The sequence below is a fragment of the Diabrotica undecimpunctata genome, chromosome 2 (assembly GCF_040954645.1).
Source record: "Diabrotica undecimpunctata isolate CICGRU chromosome 2, icDiaUnde3, whole genome shotgun sequence".
In the NCBI taxonomy this organism is placed as follows: Eukaryota; Metazoa; Arthropoda; class Insecta; order Coleoptera; family Chrysomelidae; genus Diabrotica; species Diabrotica undecimpunctata.
In genome coordinates, this window is record NC_092804.1 from 45,271,230 (window position 1) to 45,295,426 (window position 24,197).

At 32.9% G+C, this 24,197-nt stretch overlaps 1 protein-coding gene across 1 annotated transcript in view; it reads left to right on the forward strand.

Annotated features, from left to right (window-relative positions):
• Nucleotides 1–11,034: 11,034 nt before the first annotated feature.
• The window catches only part of LOC140433292 (uncharacterized), a 49,748-nt gene continuing 36,585 nt past the window's right edge, over nt 11,035–24,197 (forward strand). The window contains exon 1 of the mRNA XM_072521324.1: nt 11,035–11,210. Coding sequence (XP_072377425.1) covers nt 11,144–11,210 — 67 coding nt within the window. The 5' untranslated portion in view covers nt 11,035–11,143. The remainder of the gene's footprint in view (nt 11,211–24,197) is intronic.

Sequence of the window (24,197 nt, forward strand, 5' to 3'; positions counted from 1 at the left end):
CACGTCTGCTTATTTCAGTAGTTTGATTTTCTTTGTTTACCTTGACATTTTGACCATAATAATGTCAATAATATGATTTGTTATAAAAACTTTGACCTCATGGACATGTTGTGCTAGCCCATTGACGTTCCAAATGACTATTTTGATTAACTTATTCATTTTGAGATTTGGGTGATATCAGTTGTGGGTAAGTTTAGCATAGTGACTGTTTGTTCTATTAGTATGTTTAACATGCCTTTTAATTTCTTTATGTCGTTTTAGTTTCTGTTTGCATCATATTGGTACTCTTTATTTGGTGAACATTCTTGTTACTAGTGACTTGGGCTAAGCTGCTTCCAGGTTGTTTGGGGTCTTCATTAGGTTTTAGGTCAATAAAGAAGATCGGAAGCTAAGTTTTTGTTTTAGGATGTATAATATTCCAAATGTTTGTAACAATATGACCAGTAGTTCTTCCAACTATGTTTTTAAATAATTTGTGTCAATCGAGTAGTGCAAATTTTTGAGTACAACCGTGAAACTGCGATCATTTTTCATCTGATAGGTATAAAACTCAGTTTTCTTCTCCATTACCGTATTTGTGATTATTGTATAGCTATCAGTCGTTTTCGATTGTACTTTTACTTAGACAAAATTATTTTTGACTGTTAGATTTAATAGCTTCATTAGTGGAGTAGTGTTTACTCCTTGAATAAATATTGGTGGAGGTTTAACTTCTTTCTCTGGTTTCTCTCGTTTCTCGGTGTCTATGATTAGAAACTCAAATTTATTAGAAGTAGATGCTGGTGAGTTTAGCCAGTAATCGTTGATTTTTGACTGTTTTATGACTCTTTTGGCTAGGCTAGTTCGATGTCTTTTATTTAGATTTTTGACGACTTTCCAAGTTTTAGTTGGGTTTTGAGTGGTAGGAGGTGGGTTATAGTATTAAGGTTATTGGAGTGGTTGGGAATATAATGTGGTTAAAAGTTGAGAAATATGAACATAACCTTGTAATTGTTGATCATTATACACTTGATATTGATTTATTTCAATTCTTCTTCTCGTGCCACTCCTAGCGGAGATTGGAAATCATCATGGCCGCTGCGACTTTGTTAGCAGCGCGTCTAAAAAGTTCAATCGAACTACACCCGAACCATTCACGTAGATTACGAAGCCACGATATTTTTCTTCTTCCCACACTTCTTTTGCCCTTAATTTTGCCCTGCATGATATTTCTTAAAAGTTCGTACTTTTCACCTCTCACAATGTGCCCCAAGTATTCCATCTTTCTAGTTTTTATCTCATTTAGAATTTCGCATCTTTTGTCTAAAGTTTGGAGTACTTGCGTGTTAGTGACGCGGTCCTTCCATGATATTCTGAGAATGCGCCTATAGCACCACATCTCGAAAGCTTCGATGTTTTTTGTGGTCAACTGTTTTAGTGTCCAAGCCTCTACTCCATACAACAGGGTAGAAAAGACATAACACCGCAGCATTCGTATTCGTAACTTTATATTGATATCACGATTGCAAAAGAGTTTGCGCATTCTATTAAAGACTGATCTAGCGATTTCTATTCTACATCTAATCTCTTTTGTTTGATCAGTATCGTCTGTGATCCAAGCACCTAGATATTTATAACAGGACACACGCTCAATCGTTGTATTGTCTATTACAAGATTAGCTCTGATGTTCTTTGATTTCGTGATTACCATAAATTTAGTTTTTTTCAAATTAATTTTCAAGCCGTAACTGTTACAGTATATATTGAGACTTTGAACGAGATGTTGTAGTTCTACTAGCGTTCCCGTTAGGAGAACCGTATCGTCAGCATACCTTATATTGTTGATCGTCTCACCATTTATTATCAGACCAAGATCTTCTTCCTCGAGTGCTTGTTCACAAATAGCTTCACTATACAGATTAAATAAAAGTGGCGACAAGATGCATCCCTGCCGGACTCCTCGACGGATTTGAATTTCTTCTGTTAGCCTACCCTCAACCTTCACATTTGCTGTTTGATTCCAATATAGGTTGCATATAATTCGAATATCTCGGCTGTCTATATTTTTCTTTATTAGAATTTGTCTTAGTGGTTCATGTTGTACTTTGTCAAAGGCCTTTTCGAAATCAATAAAGCAGGTGTAAATTTCTTGGTTCATGTCTAAGCATCTCTGTGAGAGAACGTTTATTGCAAACAGAGCCTCCCTTGTACCCAGCCCTTTTCTGAATCCCATCTGAGTGTTACTGATGTCTACGTCTAATTTCCTATAGATCCTATTATGGATTATTTTCAGGAACAGTTTTAGAGCATGACTCATCAAAGCTAACGTACGATATTCGCTGCATTCCCTTGTATTTGCCTTTTTTGGCAGTAGTATAAAGGTCGAACGGAGCCATTCCCTAGGTATTATTCCAGTTCTATATATTGTGTTAAATAGATCTAGGAGTATTTTAATAGATTCATCGTCCATAAGTTTGAACAGTTCTACGGGAATTTCATCAGGACCGGGGGCCTTACCACTTTTCGCTTGTTTGATTGCATAATCTATTTCTTCTCTGATTATATCAGGCCCTGTATCATCTGTATATTCGTTTGAGATTTCTTGTCTATCTTTGTCATCAAAAAGTTGTGATATGTATTCTGTCCATCGATTCATTTTTTGTTGTAAATCTGTTATGAGTAAACCATCTGTATCTTTGATCTGTCCTGTCTGTGTTGTTCTTCTCCTTCCTGTTATTTCTTTAATCTTTTTGTGTACATTAAAAAAGTCATATTTTCGCTCCAGTTGTTCCAACTCCTGGCATTGTTCACTTAGCCATCTTTCTCTAGCTTCTCTTATTTTCTTTTTTATCAGTTTATCTGTTTCTTTGTATCTTATCGGATTATTTGTTTTGTGTACCCTTCTTTCACACATCAACTGTAGTATTTCCTCATTCATCCATTCTTTATGTTTCCTTTCTTTCGGTGTTAAAGTTTCTCTCCCTGCCAGCATTACCGCATGTTTAATATTCTCCCATTTTTGGTCTATGTTATCAGTATTTCTATTCAGTTTCTCTATATTTTGTAAATTTTCTTTGATGTTCACTATTGTTTTCTCTTTTATATGTTGTTCACTCAGTCTTCTCACGTCAATTTGTTTCTGTATGTGTTTTTGAATGATCTTTAGTTTTATTCTTAATGTGACTACTACAGGATTGTGATCCGAGGCTATATCTGCTCCTGGATAGGTTTTAGCTGAGAGTATAGAGTTGCGGAATCTTTGTCTAACAAGGACAAAGTCAATTTGATTTCTGACTACTCTACCTTTGGTGTCACTCGGAGATTTCCATGTGTACAGTCGTCTGTTAGGTAACTTGAAAAGAGTGTTAGCAACTACTAACTCCTCCGCTTGACAAAATTGTACCATACGGTCTCCTCGTTCGTTTCGTTCTCCTAATCCATAGTCACCCACGTAACCGTCCACACATCCATGTCCAATTTTGGCATTAAAATCGCCCATTACTACTGTAGTGTGATGTTTCTTCATTGATTTTAGAATTTGTTCCAGATCGTAGTAGAAACTTTCAATTTCATCATCATCTTTATCAGCCGTAGGAGCATATACTTGTATAATATTTATAATTTGTTTATTTGACTGAAGTTGTAGTGCCATTATTCTATCAGAGAAGGGAGTAAAGCTTGTTACACAGTTACTGATTTTCTTTGATACCAAGACAGCGACACCGTAACGATGAGTTGAACTGATGGTGCCTGAATAATAAAGTGTTCCACTATTATTCATGCATTTTCCTGATCCTGGCCACTGTACATCACTTATACCTAGGACATCAATTTTAAGGTTTTCCATTTCAAGGGCTACATTAGTTAATTTACCTGCTGCAAAGAGGCTTCTTACATTCCACGTCGCTATTCTTAACATCTTAAGGTGATTGACATTACTTACACAGGGATTTCGCTGGTTCACGACCTGAGAGGCCCTATGGTCTGTCTGTGGTTTTCCTCTCCTGCCGGATCTTGGGTTCCGAGGTCCATGATCAGTAACATGAGTGATTGATGTGACATTTGCCATCATGATTATACTAGGGAATCTTAAAGATCATTAATACAGTGGTTTCCCGTTGCCTTCTGTATCCTTACGCCGTTGACCATTCCTTGATTCATCCGCCTTCGAGACAGATTTCTCTGTCTCAGGACAAAAGAGTGCCCTACCACTTACCCACTCTTCCGCCCGAAGCCGTTGGTAGGTAAGTGGGGGATTGCTTATACCGGCAATCGCTCGGTGGAATTGTCGCCATATCTGGCTACTCTCACTTAGTTTAGCCTGCAGAGCAATGTAGTTGCCCGGGGTGTGGCACGTGGAGCCATAAGTGAGAGTTAGTTGTCTTATGAGGACCAGTTATCAAGAACCATCTCCCGTCTATGACGCTCGATGTGGTCGTTCCGATAAAAGGTGCTACCTCTATAACACAACTCTACACCCCTATTTCAATTGGTGTAAGTTAAATTTTCGTTTGCTGGTTCCCATGCGGAACTCCTTAATTTGATGGCATAATATAATGATTTATCGCCATAAAAGCTGCGGAGTTCATTTTTTTTTTTGGGTCCTATTTACAAAATTTTATGACACACTGACTGGCCTATGGCACGTTTACTAATTATCAACAAATTACCTGTGTTAATTACAGCTGGTTCCTAATAAAACTTATACGACTCTTAAAGCGTATTTTGTAGAAAATTGAGCAGTGTATTTTGAAGGTAAATACTTATTATTTATATACCGTCACTGTCACTGCCAAATCCTAAAATTTGTCAGATAACTTATTCTTTTCAACCTCAAAAAATGGCTCCACACGCTAGCAAAGAAATAAAAGCAAGAAATGTAACGAAATTAGAAGATGGTTGGTCACTATCTGCCGTAGCGAACTATTTTAACGTAAGCAGAACAACAGTTTTTAATATTAATAAAAGATGGAGAGAACAAGAAACTCTCGAAAGAAAGCAATGTTCTGGAAGACCAAAAATATCTACCGCTTATGAAGATCGTACGCTTTTGGAGAGATTAGAAGATAATCTTTTTGAAGATGCGAAAACTGCAAGAATTATGTCACAGTTTCCAGGAAGAAAGACAACAACTTGGCGCAAAATTAAAGCATCGCGTCTTAGGTACCCAACTGCAGCAAAAAAACCAGCTCTTACACCATAACAAAAGCAATCAAGATTTATATTTGCTTTAAATTATCTGTTACAAAATCAAGATTTTTGAGACAGGGTAATATTTACAGATGAGAAAATTTTTTAATCTTCTTAAAAGGGCAAAATTGAGGTGTATAGACCAGATAATAATAGATTTAATCCTCTATATGTTGGTAGATATCGAGCAGCTGGTCATTTTAGCTCCAATGTATGGGGATAGATTTCATTTAAAAGAATGGGAATGGTATGGCGTATTGATGGCAGGTTTATTGGGCAGACTTATCTGAATATTCTAGAAAACATCATGTTTCCCAGTGTAGAACAGTTGTATCCAGAAAATAATTTTATCCTCCAACAATATAATTATTCTGTTCACATTGCAAATATAGTAAGAAACCAGTGACTCCAGGAAAACAACATCGAAACATTACCATGGCCCAGCTACAGTCCAGATTTAAACCCAATCGAGAATGTGTGGTGGGTTATTATAAAACGGTTGTATCGGCGTAATTTTATACCTCAAAATGCTGAAGAGCTGTGCCACGGTATACAACAGGTTTAGAAAGAGCTCTCTGAAGAAGACAATTTCATAGTTTTTTTCACGCAGATGGACCGAAGACTACAAGCTTCTAATTTATATAAATATATTTATTTATAAGTTTGCAGCACGAAAATATGTTATAAACTCCATTCAACTCATAACAGCGTTCATATATGTGTACAAAAAGTATTATTCTAGAATCATCTGGAGTAGTCCATCTCTAGACTTCCCGTTGGAAGCGCCTCGAAGGTAGGCGCTATTGAAAATGCCATCGATTGTATATTCGATATTCATCCTTCTAAGTATTGTGACACGTACCCCGCATCGGAGATGTGTTATTTCGTTACACTATCAATATACTCTTTATTAAATGCAGGAATTCAAAATAATATCAAAATTTAGACCTTAATAATTATTATAATTTATGAATTAACATAATATTTAATCAATTGTTTGTTGTTTGTTTAGATTAGAGTCGTAGATTTAGATTAGTTGTCGTTGATTATAAAAAGGCGTTTGATACTATAGATCATTATAAAATGCTTCGAGCATTGGCTGACTGCCTTCATGAAGATACCAAGAAGTTTCGAATAGAACGTGGAATTAGACAGGGTGATACTATCTCCCCTAAATTGTTTACAGCTGTTCTTGAATATATGTTCAAGCAAATGGAACTAGAGGATAACATGGGAATTAATATAAATGGGGAAGATCTGAACCACCTAAGATTTGCCGATGACATCGTTTTAATATCTGATAAAGTTGATAAAGCTACAAAAATGCTGGACACGCTCTATAAAGTGTCAAAAACAATTGGTCTTAAAATTAACACCTCAAAGACAAAATTTATGACCAACCTTGTAGTCAGCGGTAAAATTCTAATTGAGAGCAATAGCATCGATCAAGTAATAGCTTACAAATATCTAGGGCATGAGATTCGCTTAGGCCGAGATCATCAGACAACTGAAATATAAAGAAGGATAGGTCTCACATGGGCTGTCTTTGGTAGATTGAATAACATTTTCAAGTTTGTTATCCCAGTTTGTCTAAAAAGAAAGGTTTTTAACCAGTGCGTTTTACCGGTTCTTACATATGGTGCAGAAACACTGACTCTGTCAAAAAGAACAATAGATAAAATAAGAGTTACACAACGCCCTGTGGAAAGATCAATATTAGGTATTACCATCAGAGATAAAGTACCAAATGTAGAAATAAGAAGAAGAACAGGAGTCACAGATGCAGTTGAAAAAATAGCCATGGCTAAATGGGCTTGGGCCGGACATGTTGCCAGATTAACGGATGATAGATGGACCAGAAAGATTCTGGAATGGCGACCCAGACAAGAGGCATATCGAAGCAGAGGACGACCACCGACTAATGGACGGATGATATCAAGCGCATCACCACAAACTGGATGCAAGAAGCTCAAGATAGAAATAGGTGGAAAATTTTAGGGGAGGCCTACGTTCAGCAGTGGACAAATATAGGCTAACTGATGATGACGATTGTTGTTTGTTTATTTTATTATTTGTCTGTCATAATAAATATAATATAATGTCAGACCAATCAAATACACTGCCCAAAATGATCAAATCTTACCAAGAGTCGTATCAGTTTTTTTAGGAACCAGCTATACCTTCAATTTCTAAAACAAAACTTTAAATAACTAATCACTGACTTTTTTGACAAATTGTCACAAATGCTTTTAAGGATGATATAGCTTTTATAGTATATATAAATCTATATGTATAAATATAACTGTTGGCTGTATTGCTAACTCGCTGACCTTTCTGCAAAACAAGCCACTTTTCTACTTTTAAGACTGAAAACATGTACAGTCTGTCCCAAACCCTTCTTTCAGTGCATCACTAATTTTGACGTCATATAGGATTTTAAGAATGTCGAGAATTATTGCATGAGAATTTAGTTAAATCTGACAGTTGCAGGATCGTAATCGGATAAATGTGAAAAGGTTATTTTTTTTAATATGGAATAAAAACTTTAACAATTCATTTTTTTTTAATTTACATATTAGAGGTCCCGTCCTGTATATATTTTATTGCGCATTATATTGGAACGGCAGTTTGTCAAAATTCCTATTCTATACATTCGAAGGAAAGTGCTTAATTAGTTAAGATTTATTTATGGATTTATTATTATTTATTACAAACACTATGGAATTGAAATTTTTGTTTATTTAAAATAACGCTTCCTTCTAGAATCTTTTAAGAGTTTGCACCAAGCAAACTTTCCTCTGATAAAATAGCATCGATTGAAATCAGTCATATTCGGATAAGTAATTTTTCGATAAGTTTCTGTGGCAGCCAATCATCAATTTATCATCAAATAGTGGAAATAGTTTAAATAGGGAAGCAGTTGATTTTTTAGTTAATCTACCAGTTCCGGTATGCAGATGAAATAGTGTTAATGGATTTTAGTTAAAAAACAAGATACCGAATGTAAGTTTACCTTCTTTTTTTATAAATAACAAAAATGAATATTATATTTCAAACATCCTCAATCCGATTTAGAATCTGATTCATTAAAATCAATTATTACATGGGATATGTGGCTGGCATCAATTATATCTTACATTTAAAGAAAATGTCGTGGTTCTAAAAAGAACCGTTTTAATACATATAAATATCCATAACGATAATAGTTTATATTTACTCAATATCATTTCTGAATTCATAATCTGATTCAGTATCTGATTCGTTAAAATCAATAATTATAGGCGATATGTGGCTGGCATCAATTTTTTTGGCTGTCCCCCAGTATTCATTTATAATATCTTCTGCATGTCTTACATATTCCTTTCATTTTTCTGGTGTAACCTTAAATTTAACCACAATTATTATCTACGAATTTTAGTACGCTTGAATTACCTGTTCTAATGCTTCTTTCCAAATACTTAATACAGTACTTTCATTTACAGTTTGTGAAGAACTTATTTTTGCATCATAATATCTTTTAGAATCTGACCAAACATTCTCAATTGGGTTAAACTGGCAATGATATGGAGGCAATCTCAATACTCTATGACCATGTGGAAGTGCCAGTACATCTAATATGTAGAATAAAACAAATATAATCGCATTTATTAAATATCTCTTAATACATACTTAAAAACTTTATCTGGTAAATGTTTTTTTACCATCTCCAATAATTCAAGTTTCATCATGGTTGTTGAAACACGTATATGTGTCCCTTTTAAACATTCTACTAAAGAGTGTTTAGTCCAACTTGAATTTTGGTATTTTTCCACTAAACTGGAGTGATAAGGTTCATTGTCCATAATTATTAACGACGGTTCTTTTAAATTTGGCAAAAGTTAATATTCAAACCATTTTTTAAAATTTTCTACATTTATCGAATCATGATAATTTCCATTTTTCTTTTCCACTTTTAAAAATTAGACTGCAATTATCAATGAATCCATTTTTACAACCCGCATAAAGTACAATATATCGTACACCTTCTCCGGTTCTCTTTCTAACAGCATTAATGATGTCATATTGCCAACTCTTGCGGAATCATCCCTTGCTATATATCCAGGTCTCATCCAAGAAAAAAAAACTGGTTGTAACGGGTGTAAATCATGTTGATTTTTTTGTATTCTTTTAAAAATTGTAATCTTTTATATGCCACATGTGATTGTTCCGTTAGGTATTTTCGATTTGATATATTGCAGTTTTAGCATCTGAATTTCATATATTTTAAAAGCCTACTTAGTGAACTAGTAGAAATGGTAATTTCATATATGTCCTTCAGTTTTTTTGAAGGGTATGAAGGGTAACATGTTGGCTTAAAATGAACAAGAAAAAATGTAAAGACGCTTGTGATATTTCAGTAGGTTATGGCAAACTATATTTTGATACAAACCTTCACTAAACATTCTGTATACACGAGTTCTAATAACATGTTCATATTTATTGGTTAATGAACGGATACTGAATCAGATTGTGAATTCGGGAATGATATTGAAGAAATATCTTTAACTATTACCGTTATGAATATTTATAAATATTAAAAGAGTTCTTTTTAGAACCACGACATTTTCTTGAAATGTAAGATATAATTGATGCCAGCGACATATCCCCTGTAATCATTGATTTTAATGAATCAAATTATGAATCGGATTGTGGATTGTTTGAAATATAATATTCAATTTTATTATTCATAAAAAAGAAGGTAAACTTACATTCGGTATCTTGTTTTTTAACTAAACTCCATTAACACTATTTCATCTGCTTACCGGAACTGGTGATTAACTTAAAAATCAACTGCTTCACTACTTAAACTATTTTACATTGTTTTTTTAACTAAACTTCATAATACTCTATCATTTGCACACAGAATCTGGTAGAATAACTCAAAAATCAACTGCTTCACTATTTAAACTATTTCCTCTATTTAATGATAAATCTTCACAAAATTTAACTATTGACTGCCACAGAATATGATTTCAATCGCTGCTATTTTATCACAGGAATGTTTGCTTTGATGCCTTGCAATTGCCAGTAATTTTTTTTATCTCGCACTCATTTATTTAAAGATTCTATAAGGAAGCGTTATTTAAAATAAACAAATATTCCAGTTCCATAGTGTATGTAATAAATAATAATAAATCCATAAATAGATCTTAGCTAATTAAGCACTTTCCTTGGAATGTATAGAATACGAATTATTACAAACTGCCGTTCCAATATAATGCGCAATAAAAATTTTTATATATACAAGACGGGACCTCTAATATGTAAATTAAAATAAAATTGAATTGTTAAAGTTTTTACTCCACATTTAAAAAAAAAACCTTTTCACATTTAGCCGATTACGATCATGCAACTGTTAGATTTAACTAAAATGTGATGCAATAATTCTCGACATTGTTAAAATCCTATATGACGTTAAAATGAGGACAGACTGTACTTACTATACAGACTTACAGTCGTTTTTTTTAATATCATCCAAAGGTTTTAGCAACATTACTGAAGCAAAATCCCGTCCAAGCTTTATGAAATCCATCCATTAAGATACACCTTCATGTACAAACCATGGCGACATTATATCCGTTTAAACTATACTTGTAGACTTCCCATATTTCAAAATTAAAAGAAAAAGAATTATCCGAATTGAATCAATAAAGTAATTTATCTTTCGTTACTAACTTTAATAGTGCTCTCAATGTATTAACAGAGTTAAAAAACAACTATTATTGTTACCCCGGTAATTTCATATCAAGATGTATTTCTTCACTTTTACTATCGTTGGTCCAAGGTGGGGAATGCAAGAGGTATTTACTTATTATGGAACTTTCAAATAGCTACCTTACCGATTGTTTAAAATTATTTGATATAAGCACTTTTTTATTAGACGTTTCCAATACATGTGCTTTTTTTTTCTTGTGAATATTAACTAACAGACAACATGGCTTTCAGGAAGTTATTAGTGTTCGCTTCTTGTGTTGTGTTTGTAACGTGTCAAGTTAGTTTAGGTAGGTACAACCCTCTATTAAAGATTACCTTTATACAGATTCTTTAAACGTTTAAAAAAATTCTCACTGTGACATACATAAATATGATTTTGAAAATATACCATTTTATATTTTTGTGTTCATGAAAAAATTATAACTTTTAACAAAAATACATTTTTATAATCATATATCATATTGTATTGGAAAGTAAATTATAAAACGATACAATTAAATATCTAGTTACTGTGCCAAAAACTTTAATTTTTTATTTTCGCACCTACATTTTTTATCTTTTCTTTATTATTTCATATTTTATTTTCTGTCCATAAACGTTGCTACCTGTTAGTCCAGGTGGTATCTGTTCAAAAACACCCTCATTTGGGTAAATGGTATATGATCCTACTTTTTTGGCTTTAATCGCTTCGAAATATTATTAGAAATGATAATTTCACTTTAAGGACACTTCAAAAAGGACCCTTAAGCTAGCGGGGCCAAATGAGCGGAATCCAATTTAACCGACGTAATATTTGTTCACCCATTTCTCACTAATTTATTACCATCCTAATAATTTTTCACCACCACACCAACCTTAAGGGGAGCTATTCTGCTGGCTTAAGGTTCAAGCTAGCAGAATTCGGAAAAAAACTTTTTGCTATGGCATATTTTTTCACCCATTTTTCACTAATTTATTACCACCCTAATAATTTTTCACCACCAAACCACCCTTAAGAGGAGCGATTTTGCTCGCTTACGGTTAAAAATAGTAAAATTCCAAAAAAATATTTATGATATACCACAGTGCTCTGCTAGGTTTTTATGAATTTATTGCCACCTTAGTAATCGTTCACCCGTTATGGAAAGTCAATAATTCTGTTAGATTAAAGTTACACCCCTAAACCAATCTTATGTGAAAACGTTCATGTAGAAAAGCTCAATATTTGAGCCAGCGAAATTAGAAAAAAATATATTTTTGAAATACCACATTGTTCTACTAGGTTTCTACGAATTTAATACCTAGTAATTTTTCATCCTCAATTAACCCATGTGGAAAGTCAACAATTCTTAGGTTAAAATTTAGGGTGATGAAAAATCTATTTTTACAATTTTACTGTACTCTATCAATCAATAATTCTGTTAGGTTAAAATTTATGGCAAATTTTTTTTATATTTCACTGTACTCTACTTATAATTGAAATAAAAAGTGTTCTGGTAAGTATTTGCTACACTTTCACCACCCTGATAATTTTCCACCACTAAAGCAGTTTTATTTGGAATACACCCTATTATTTTTACTTCTTAACTACTCCTTGTGGGAAGGCAATATTAAGCTATAAAATTTTGAAATACCACATGATTTCACACTCTCAACTAATCCGTGGTAGCTTAGGCTCAAATAAAAAATGTAATTTTTAAATACCACTGTGTGCTACAAAGCTTTTCCAATTCATTTACCACCTTCACGATTGTTTATCCCTCTATAAGAAGCCAAATAATTCTGCTATACACGGTTCACAATTCGTCGATAGCTTACTACAAGTTTAACCCTAATTAGAGAGCTGAAATACAGAGAGGATAGGTAATACGATATAATAGTAAAAACCAACCTGAAACTGACGGTTTAAGATGTTTTCGACTAACCCACCTTGTATCTGAAGGAATACAATACCTTATAATCCTATTACGAGGGTGTTTTGAATGGTTACAGATGTGTTACACCAGTGTCGTAGAGTATATGATTGAAACATTTTTTTGAACTAAATAAATATATTTTTTAAATTGTACTTATGTAAATTGTATTTTTTAATAAAACTTCTTTATTTTATTCAAAAATAAAAAGTTTCTTGCCATTTGTAAAAGATACATTTATTTAATTAAAAGGCGCCAAATGTCGCCTGGCATAATTTCCAATGTGTTTTAGATGTATCCATTATTTTCGAATCCGTAGAAAACTAATAAATATTTTTGAAAAATTTAAACGCAGAATGAAAGATTAGATTATTACTGAGGGCAGAAAGTCCCTGAAAACTTCTACAATGTTTATTTTAATATGTTATGTAACAGGGGTGAAAATAAAAGAGAAAATATAGTATAATTTTTAATTGAAAATATTGCATGCAAAAGAAACTTTTTATTTATTCTAATAAATATTTCATTCTGCCTTTAAATTTTTCAAAAATGCTGTTTAGTTTTCTCAGGATTTGAAAAAAAAAATGGATACATTTAAAACACATTGAACATTTTGACAGGCGACATTTTGCGCCTTTCCCCTTTAATACCTTACGATTACAACTATTATTACTTACCTTATATAATTACGATTAGAAAACTATTCAAATTCAAAATAAATAGGATCAACTTCGGAATCCGAGTCATCTTGAGCTGGTTTAATAAGCGGTTTCGCTGTTTACAAATTTTACAGCATCTTCAGGCCCTCAAGAAACTAAGGCTAAAATACATGGCATATATAAACAAATGTGTATATGACAAAACAAACAAACAATTATTTGAGAAGTACAGAGTACTTAATCAATATTCAGTCAGATAAAAGAAAATAAAATAGAATAGAAATATGTATGTGTGCTTTAAATTTATATTAGATATTAAGATTTCATAGACCCGCTTTACTCTGGTGTTAACTGTATGAGTCATTTTTAATAAAATAAAATAATGTAAGATAAATGAATGAAAATACCTACATATCAGTACAATTCTAATCTATTCATCCGATGTAACGTGATAACGCAAACGTTATGGATTCTACTTAGTTGTTCTAGCAGAACTTCTGCCTTTCAGGTACTCTTGGAACAAATCCAAAAAACATACACAAATATGAAAATTTATTAATATAAGCTTCACATTAAAATGCACGTCCTCACCCATTACATATGTGGTTTGTCATTATTAAAATTAAAAGATATAAAATGGGGGCTTTTTTACCCCCCAAAACTCCCTTTATCTGACAGAGATAATCTTCTAAATGTGTTGATACTCGATGAGTATAAGAGAAAATACGCGGAATCTAAATGAAAAACAAAGCGTATTCAAGAGATCACAAAAAAGTGCAAATAAAAATGAAATGAAAATAGGACAAACAAATGTAACAATATACTTAAAAAACAAAAATTAATCTTAAATATTATATTAATATCTAATAAGAGAGATCAAAGAACTGTATCCATGAAATGCCCTGTAAGCATCAATTTTTATGTGGCAGAAACGACAAGACCACTAAGTGTCAGGATAAACGATCATGAATCGTACATCAAAAACAGAGACTTCGACAGATCCCCGATATGCAAACATGCCTGAGATAATGAGCAAAGAGTACAAAATATTGAAACATCTCTTCGTGTTCAATATACCAGATGCACAGATGGACAAGTACAAATAGATCATATAAAATTTATGTCTTGCGTAGTTAAACAGGCAGCTTGTCTATAACGAAGGACGTTAAAATTAAGAAATTTATAAAACTTGTATATAAAACAAATGATTTCGGAAATTACATTTGTTTACATTATTTGTTATCACATCGTAGGTGTTCGTTTAGATTTGTAAATTTGTTTAATCATGTTTTTTGTAATGTGTCGTCTTCTTTCGAAGGTTAGCCATCGTCATGGTTATATGTATCCTACTACTCAAGTTGATGAGATGAGAAATCAAATAAACCACTTTAAGATTGGCATTACATTCGTCTTTCTATAACGCTATGTTTTGCATGATAACTTGCTGAAACTGGTATTTTCTCTAGCTGATTCATATTATCCAAGTGTATATTAAAGTCGGGTTGTATTTTTTGCCCTTTTTTAAATCTAATATTTATTTCGCTCAACAAACTTTGAAGGCCTAAGGCAGGGATCCTCACTAGGATTTCTTTGAGAGCCTAATACATTGAATGAAATTTTCCTCGGGGCCACAAGTACAAGTGGTGGTATGAAATAACTTTAAAACTATATGACTATATAGACTGTTTTGCTTGTAAAATGTAGATACATGTCTTTTACTTGACTCCAGAAATGTCAAGTCCTGAATTTGTTAATTCTTTGAAGTCGACGGGCGAAATCACAGCTCTCTAGAATGGCATCTATGCTACCAGGTTGGGCAGAAACTGAAATTCTCAAAATGTTTTCAACATTCTCATTAATTAGTCTAGATCTGTACTTGTTTTTTATGAACTTCAGCTTACTAAATGTAGATTCACAGACATATGTAGATGCAAAAATACACAAAATTTTCTGAGCACAGTCAATTAAATTTGTCTTTTTCAACTGCTTCCCAAAACTTATAGTGAGCTTTTACCTTCTTTTTTTCTTCAAAAATACTTTTGAGCTCTATATCATTCTGAAGATCAATTTACTCATTTTTCAAGTACCTAGCTTCGAATCCAAAAATAGAAAGATGAGCTACGTTTGCTGTTGTTATTGCCCATGGATTTTCCACCAAGCGAAATGGTTCTTGGAACTTCCTCAAGTCACTAAACCTCACAGACATTTCATCCTTTAGGTCTGCTAACAGCTTCAGTAGGTCAGAAATCTCTTGATATTTATCTGAATTTTCATCAAACAGTGCATTAACGGAAGGAAAGCTGGAATAATCTTCATTTGACAATTCTTCAATATACATATTCAGCTTCTGCTCTAGTGAAAACATAATACTCATCATTTTCGTTACAATGTTATTGTAGTCTCCTTGCAATTTGATCAATGTTTCATTCATAATGGTCATTGTATCAGTGAGAAATGCTATATTAAGCCACCAACTAAAATTATGAATACCAGGAAACTCTTTACTTTTTGTAGCCAAAAACAGATTAATCTCATGTCGAATGCTGAAGAAACGTTTACTTACTTAGCCATCTCACTTCTGTGTGGTAAAGAATGTACCCATATTATGACATAAGTTCTTTCAAAAATTCTTGAAACTGTGGTTTAGTTCATTTGATTTTATGACATTCACAATCTTTACAAGTGTTTTCATAACACAGCTGAAATTTTTACCAAATTTAGCAGCTAAGCTTTCTTGATGATACAATGGAAACTCAATAAATTATCATTTCCCAAGTGTTTTTTCAACAGCTGAACAAACCCTAAATTTCGCCCCAACATTGATGGGCAACCATCAGTACACACGGAAAAAACCTTTTTCAAATCAATGCTTTGTTCGTTAAAAAAATTTAAAGTAAATGGAAAATGTTTTAGGGTCCATTTATTTTTTCGGGTATGCGTATTTACGAGGTCCACAAGATTTTTAAACATCTTTACTGGCCGGCCAGTGCCAGTGTGGTGGGGGTAAAGATGACTAATGCGAAATGCGGTACAATGATTGGCGCCGCTCTACACTAATGTAATCTCATTAAATACATAAATAGAAACATAATTATATTATAACTCGCAAATTTTGTTTTACTGCCTAGCAGTCTGAGGGCCACGAAAAATCGCTCCGAGGGCCGCATGCGGCCCGCGGGCCGCGTAGTGAGTATGGCTGGCCTAGGGCTTAAGCGCTTAAGTTATTTAGGAGTAAGTAACAGGGGCTGTTAGAAAACTATTTTTTAATTACTCAAGCTTTCAATTGTGGTTACAATTATTTTCAAGAGCTAAAATACAAATACAAATCATCTGATCCCCAATCAATTACCAATTTATTAAGAATGTCCGAAGCTAATATCTATTTGTTACAAGAAGTAACAAACGTAAATAAATAATTCATTATTTGTACCATTTGGTGCTATTTTTAATTTTTTTTAATTGTACTTTAATCAAAAATATTAAAAACTAGGTCAAAATGTATACTTATAATTAAATTAATAAAGAAATTTATTGTTACTGAATTTACATAAGTTTTGTCATTTTTTTTTATGTTCACACACATCTCTTGTATAGTAAATTTCATATGTATCTGGTATTTAATCCGACTAACAGAAAAGTACAATTAGCCGTTGTAGATAATTATGCCAAACATAGTGTCATTGTTTTTATTTCATAAGACATTATATAATATTCTTGAGTTTGCATATCAATTACATTAGAGTATAGTAGTCAGAGAAATGTAAAACATGGTATACACCCACACGCAGTTGAAATTTGCATTATTTCACCACATTGTGATCCAAATATAAAATAGAATTTATTATAATATACAGATGTTTAATATTTTTCTCAAATCAGTTAAAAACAAAACTTTGTTAACTAAACTGCGGTAACAAGTAAAAGTCATGTCTTGAGGGTTCGGAGGTTTAGGTTTTTTGTGTTTTTTATTTAAATTAAATAGAAATTCTTTTGTTCTATCATTGTGTTGGTAATAAAAGACAAAACAAAAAGTATACCAAGAAAGTATAACGTATGTATATATAATTTATCTCGAAGTATATTCTAAGCTTGTGTAAATTATTGGTACAAAATGATTATGTTGATCAATTATTATTGCACTATGATAATTAAATGTTGCCGTCAACTCTCTAATTTAAAGAAATTAAAATTGCGAAAACTTTTATCAAATGATAAATGGGTATTATATAATTACGCATATTCTACTTTGTTTACCTAAGATCTACACGCATTAATTAAAAATTAGTATGTGTGTATTATATTGCATGTATATTAAACCGCATCTAAAGCTACACATACTTTCTCCAACCTTATGTATTGGATATATATATATATATATATATATATATATATATATATATTGGAACAATATAAGGATTTTCATCACCATCACAGTGCAACAATCCTTAAAGGGCCCGTACTTTTTCCAGCTTTCTGTGTCGTTATTTTGTCCTATCCCTTGATTATGTTTGCCAGTTTTTAGATTAGGGGTAGATTACAGATCTCCTCAGCATCCTGCATTACGTCATCTATCCACCTTAGTTTTTTATCCTTTTTATCATATGGAAGTGATTCTGGAACCCAGGCTACATGTTCTGCTCACTGCAGGCGGTTTCGCATGGTTATGGTGGTAATATCTCTTCCACCAAACTTATATTCTATAGTACAAAGTTATATCTACGCCTCTATATTTAGTTTTCACAGACCGCTCCGAATATTTTGCGCAATACATTTCTTTTAAAAATCAATAGAGAGAATTTACCTTTTTTTCAAAGGTTCATGGTTCTCATTCTTATATGAGACCGGAACTATCAATGTTCTATAGTGTCTTATACGAGTTTTTTAAAACAAACGTTTGTTAGCTACATGCTTTGATAGACAAGGATAACACCTGTTTGTAAATATCATCCGCCTTTTTATTTCCCCCGATGTATTATTTTGTTGACTAATTAGCAGTTTTGGTTATTGGCAATAACGTTTGCGACAATATTTCCGGTTTTCATAATTGTGTTAGTCAACATAAATGGTTTTATTTTGATTTATGTGTAATCCCAGGTTTTCTGTTGCTAGTAGGTCGGTTAGGATTTTCTTGGTTATCTCCCTAGTTTTTGTTATATGTTCACGCCATCAGCATATCGTAGGCTTAATTAGAAACACTCGTAAAGACAGCATCTTGGCCATCGTGACATTTGTCATGTATATCCGTTTTTTGGAATTTCTAAGTCATTAATAGCGTCATACAGACTTAGTCCTATGACGCTTTGTTATGACTCTAATTGTTCTGTATAGTAAAATGCTTAGGTGATCGTCACGAAATTAGCGACACGAAATAGTTGGAAGAGTCCATTTACTCGACGAGTAGGGTACGTTATACTGCATGTAAACGTTTTCAATTTTACTAAAATCTATATCAATGATATTAACTATCAGCGGTTTTACGTACTTTCGAATGTACAAAAAAATTGTTTTAATAGATAAATAAACTTTGTAAATTGAAGATTGTAAAAAAATCGTTAAATAAAAGATAAACAAAAAATAACAAATAAAACGGGATGTGTCACTCCGGGAGAGACCGAGGAGGGGAAGCATAGTTTTTTTATCGTTTAAGCAAGGAGCAATGGTTTTAATTTAGTTTAATTTATTTTATTTAATTCTATTCTTTCATTTTATTTCTATTCGATTCGATTCGATAATTGATTTGATTCGATAATCGATTCGAAAATCCATTCGATTCGATATTTGATTCGATTCTATAATCGATTCGATTCGATTTAATTCAGTTATTGGTTGGATTCTTTTCTCAGTTTATAAAAAATATTGTATTAGTTTTTGTTTTACTGTTAGATGGACACATCCAACAATATATATTATCTTGTGGGATATTTAAGTAATTTGACCCTCATATAAAAAAATCACCAATGATTACTAATACTGCACCTAAGAACTTACCCAAATGGTCATCTCCTTATATATATACATATATATATATATATATATATATATATATATATATATATATATATATATATATATATATATATATATATATATATATATCTATTTACATATACATATTATACATATTATCCAATTATACATATTTATCAAATAATAGTGCTAATATAGTCCACCTGGTTTTAAATATGTATTTGTTATACAGAATTTGATTTTACAATAACTACACGTGATCCGAAATTCACCAACATACATAAAAACATCGTTCAGACTAGAGTATTCCTAATTCAATTTACTTGTTAAAATTAAAATTTTGTTTTATTAAACAGAGGTCATCATCATCAGCTTTGGCTCTACAACCCTGTGTGGGTCTTGGCCTGTTCAAGAATTAGTCTCCATTCCCCCCTATCTTTCGCTCTAGCTTTCCAATTTCTGGCTCCTAGAGTCCTCAAGTCATCTTCGAATTGAGTTTTAAATCTAGATCTTGGCCTGCCTCTCTTCCTGGTTCCTACTGGCTCTTGATATAATATCTGTCTTTGGGGGTCTCCAGTGTCCATTCTTTCAAGGTGTCCTAGCCACCTTAGTCTATTAATTTTAATGGACCGGACGATGTTGCATTTTTCATAGCATTGATACAACTCAAAATTGTAGCGCCTGCGCCATATCCCGCTTTCTTGTACTCCTCCGTATACATAGGCATATATATGCCTAAGTATTCTTTATTCAAAGCGGCCTAACAGTTCCTCGTCGCTTTTTACCATAGTCCATGTCTCTGACGCGTATGTCAGGACAGGTTTAATAAGAGTTTCTTATATTAGTATCTTGGTTTTTCTGCTAATTATGTGTGATGTTAAGAGCTGCTTTAATCCAAAGTAAGCTCTGTTCGCCAGGTATATTCTTCTCTTAATTTCTACGCTTACTAGATTGCTGTTATTTAGTTGTGTTCCAAGATATATAAACTCCGAGACCCCTTCGAATGTGTGTGCTTCTGTCACCAGATCTTGTGGTGCCGCTATTTGTGTGCTGTTCGTGACCTTCATATATTTTATTTTGGTTACGTTGACCTACAGTCCCATTGTCTTCGCGGCTTTTTCTAATGTTTCAAAAGCCTGTATCAGGTCTCTTTTTCCCGTGTTACTATGTCAATGTCATCTGCGTAGGCCAATATCTGTACACTTCTATTGATGGTCGTACCTCTGGTTGTTATGCCCGATTTCTCTATGGCTCTTTTTAGCGCGATGTTAAACAGTAGGCGCGATAGACTGTCTCCCTGGCGTAATCCAGTATGTGTTTGAAAAGATCTTGACACTCTTTTTTGTACCTTGACTTTGCACTCAACTTTCGAAAGAGTTGCCTTTACCAATGGTACCAATAAGATGCGACAGAATATCTAGTTCTGCCATGGCATTATAAAGTGTGCTTCTGTCTACACTGTCATAAGCGCTTTTAAAATCTATGAAGAGGTGGTGGTTATCGATTCCATATTCATATGTCTTTTCTAAGGTTTGTCTAAGAAGGAAAATCTGATTAATTGTTGACCTTTCTTTTCGGAATCCACATTGGTATTTGCCTATTTTTTCCTCAGTATATACTAGTAAACGATCATAAAGTATATAAGCCAGTACTTTGTAAGCCGTATTTAAGAGGCTCGACAGTTGTCACATATTAGTGAATCCCCTTTCTTGTGAATAGGTTTTATAATACCTACATTCCAACTGTCTGGGAGTTTTCCTTCTCTCCAAATGGATGCAACAAGTTTTATTATGTATTTTTTTAGCGCGTTTGCCCCATACTTGAACAGCTCAGGGGGTATACCATCTTCTTCAGGGGATTTGTTGTTTTTAAACCTTTTTATTGCCTTGGCAACTTCTTCTTCTGTTGGTATATTATTTTGCTCCCTCTCATCGTCTACTTCTCCACTGTGGTCATTTATGTGTCACTTCTCGGTTGCCTATATTTAATTTCTCAGCAAAATTCTCCGCCCATCTCTCCACTATTTGATCCGGCTCATTGATAATTTCGGCTTCCTTATTTTTTATTATGGTTATCCTAGGTTTAAATTATTTTCTGTTGTGATTCACATTTTTATAAAATTTTCGCGTTTCGCTTTGTGAATTGAGCCTTTCTAGTTCCTGTAGCTGGTTTTCTAAATGTCGTTTTTTCTTTTGTTTCAGTATCTTTTTCTCTGCTTGTCTCATCTGTTTGTACTCCTCTTAATTTTGTCTTGTCCTTCTGTTTTGGAGTTTCCCATACGCCTGATTCTTTTTTTGAGTTGCCTGTGCGCATTCCGCATCATACCATTCTGTCCCCTTCCTTTCTTGTTTCTTCTTTCCTAAAACTGATACTTTCGCACTCATTTCAGTAATTATCTATGTTTTCAACAGTACTACTCATTTGGTCTTCTAGTTTTTCTTTAAGTTTGTGTTCAAATTTTCTAACTATCTCAGGGTTTCGTAGTCTCTCCACCTTAAATTTCTCTTCTTTGCTTCCTTTACCTTTTTTTGCGTTAGAGATTCGTGCCCTTAGTTTAGCCTGGACCAGGGAGTCAATGTTTGCTCCACGTCTGGTGCGTACATTCATAACATCGTTGTAATGCTTTACGTCCACAACCACATGATCAATTTGATTGATTGTGTTACCCTCTGGGCTAACCCAAGTGTCTTTGTGAATATTTTTACGCTCAAAGCATGTTCTGGCTATCACCATATTCATTGAGGCCTCAAGGTGTATTAAGCGTGTTCTATTATTGTTCGACTCGTTATGGAGGCTATATTTTCCAATGGTGGGCAGGTAATCGATTTCTTTTCCTATTTTGGCGTTGAAATCTCCAAGTACTATTTTTATATCATTTCTATTTAGGGCAGTTCTGTATTATTTCTTCCAGTTTTTCGTAAAATTCATCCTTTTCTTCGTCTAGCTTGTCTTCTGTGGGTGCATGGGCATTAACTACTGAATATTTGAAAAAATTTCCCCTAATTTTTATTTTGCATATTCTGTCGCTTATGGCTTCGAAGTATATTTTTCTAAGTGCTTCACTCTGCTGCTGACTATGAATCCTGTTCCAAGTTTATGCTCTGTTGGGTGGCAGCTATAGTACATTGTACTATATTAATTATACTATTATTAATTATTTATTACCATTAAACAGAGGTATAACATATGAAACTAAAATGACTGTTATTAAAAAAATGTTAAAGTATTACAGAAATAAGTTAAATAGACTTACCAATGATCTTGCCACTAGGTATGGTATATCTTGTCATGGCAATTTACAAGCTCAAATAAGACACAAATTTTACTCTTTTAAATAGTTGAACCACTATCTGAAGTTCACTACCTATCAGGGAAGTCCAGGGATCAGGGTAAACAGTTATTATATGTACTTTCGAGGTATTCGTAGAATTGATCTTTCATTTTTTTTAAATATCATGATTTTTGATTTTCTTTGATACTAGGAACGTTGTTCCGAAATGATGGTGTTGGTGCGGATTGCAGCTGTATTATATATCACGTTCTTTTTTATGCATATTAGGTACCGATTTCCATTCCATCCATCGCATTTCTTAAATGGCTGCAATTTTTATTCTTTCAAATCAAAATAAATTAGAGTTAATAGCATAAATTATATTATATTCTCACACTATATTATATTCTTAGAAAAAAGGTAAGACTGATAACTACTATTTTATCAAGTAATTAGAAAGAAAGGAAAACAATTTAAACTTTTATACTTTCTCCAGCTTTACTGCAACTTTAATCAATCTGGTTTAGTAGGTGAATTAAAAGTATTGCATTTTATTCACGGAACTACATCATATAACCAACACGTGATTATATAAAGTGACTTTAATGCTAGAATCGAAAACAAACCTATTCCATAAGTAGTGATAACAAACGGAGAACAAATTAAAAACAACGAACAGATTATTTGGGCTTAAGAATCATCATTTAACATCTTTAATTGGAGAAAAAATATACAAAACTTAAAGAGTATCTGATGTGGAAGCTTTAGAGGAAGAGAAGAAATCAAATATGCGGAATCCAAAACCGTATTGGTGGATATGTGAGATAAAAAACATAATCAGAGAGAAAAGACAAATTTATGAAAAATGTCTTAATACAAGGATATCAAAGGATAGGAAAATATATGCCAGACACAACTATGAATAAAAAAAGCAGTAAGGAAGGCTAAAAACGAGTTCTGGGAAAAAAATGTAGTGAGATTGATAGACTCCTCGGAAACTCAAAGTCAGACAAAAAGGAGATTTTGACAATCAACCCGATTGACTGGAAAAAATATTACGAAGACATTCCTACTGAGAAAAGGGAGAATTTTCTTGATGTGAAATATAAAAGAGACACAACGGCTGCAGTAGTAAGGTAAATAACAACTAATTAAATCAGGCAAGCCTTAAAAGATGTTAAAAATAAGAAAGCGCTTTACTCTGGTGATTTTCCCATAGAGTTACTAAGAAATTCCCTACAAGTGGTAATAGAAACCCTATGTGATATATTCAATGAATGATTAAACGAAGAAGAGATTCCACAAGAATGTAAAATAGCATATTTGTAACTTCGATATATAAAAATGGTGACAAGCTAAAACGAAAATTATAGAGTACTATTTATATACTTTATTATTGTTAACTACATAGCAGCTCATAAAAGAAATATGGACACAGAAATCCCTCCCCAGTGATTGGAATATTGGAATATTTTGCACCATACA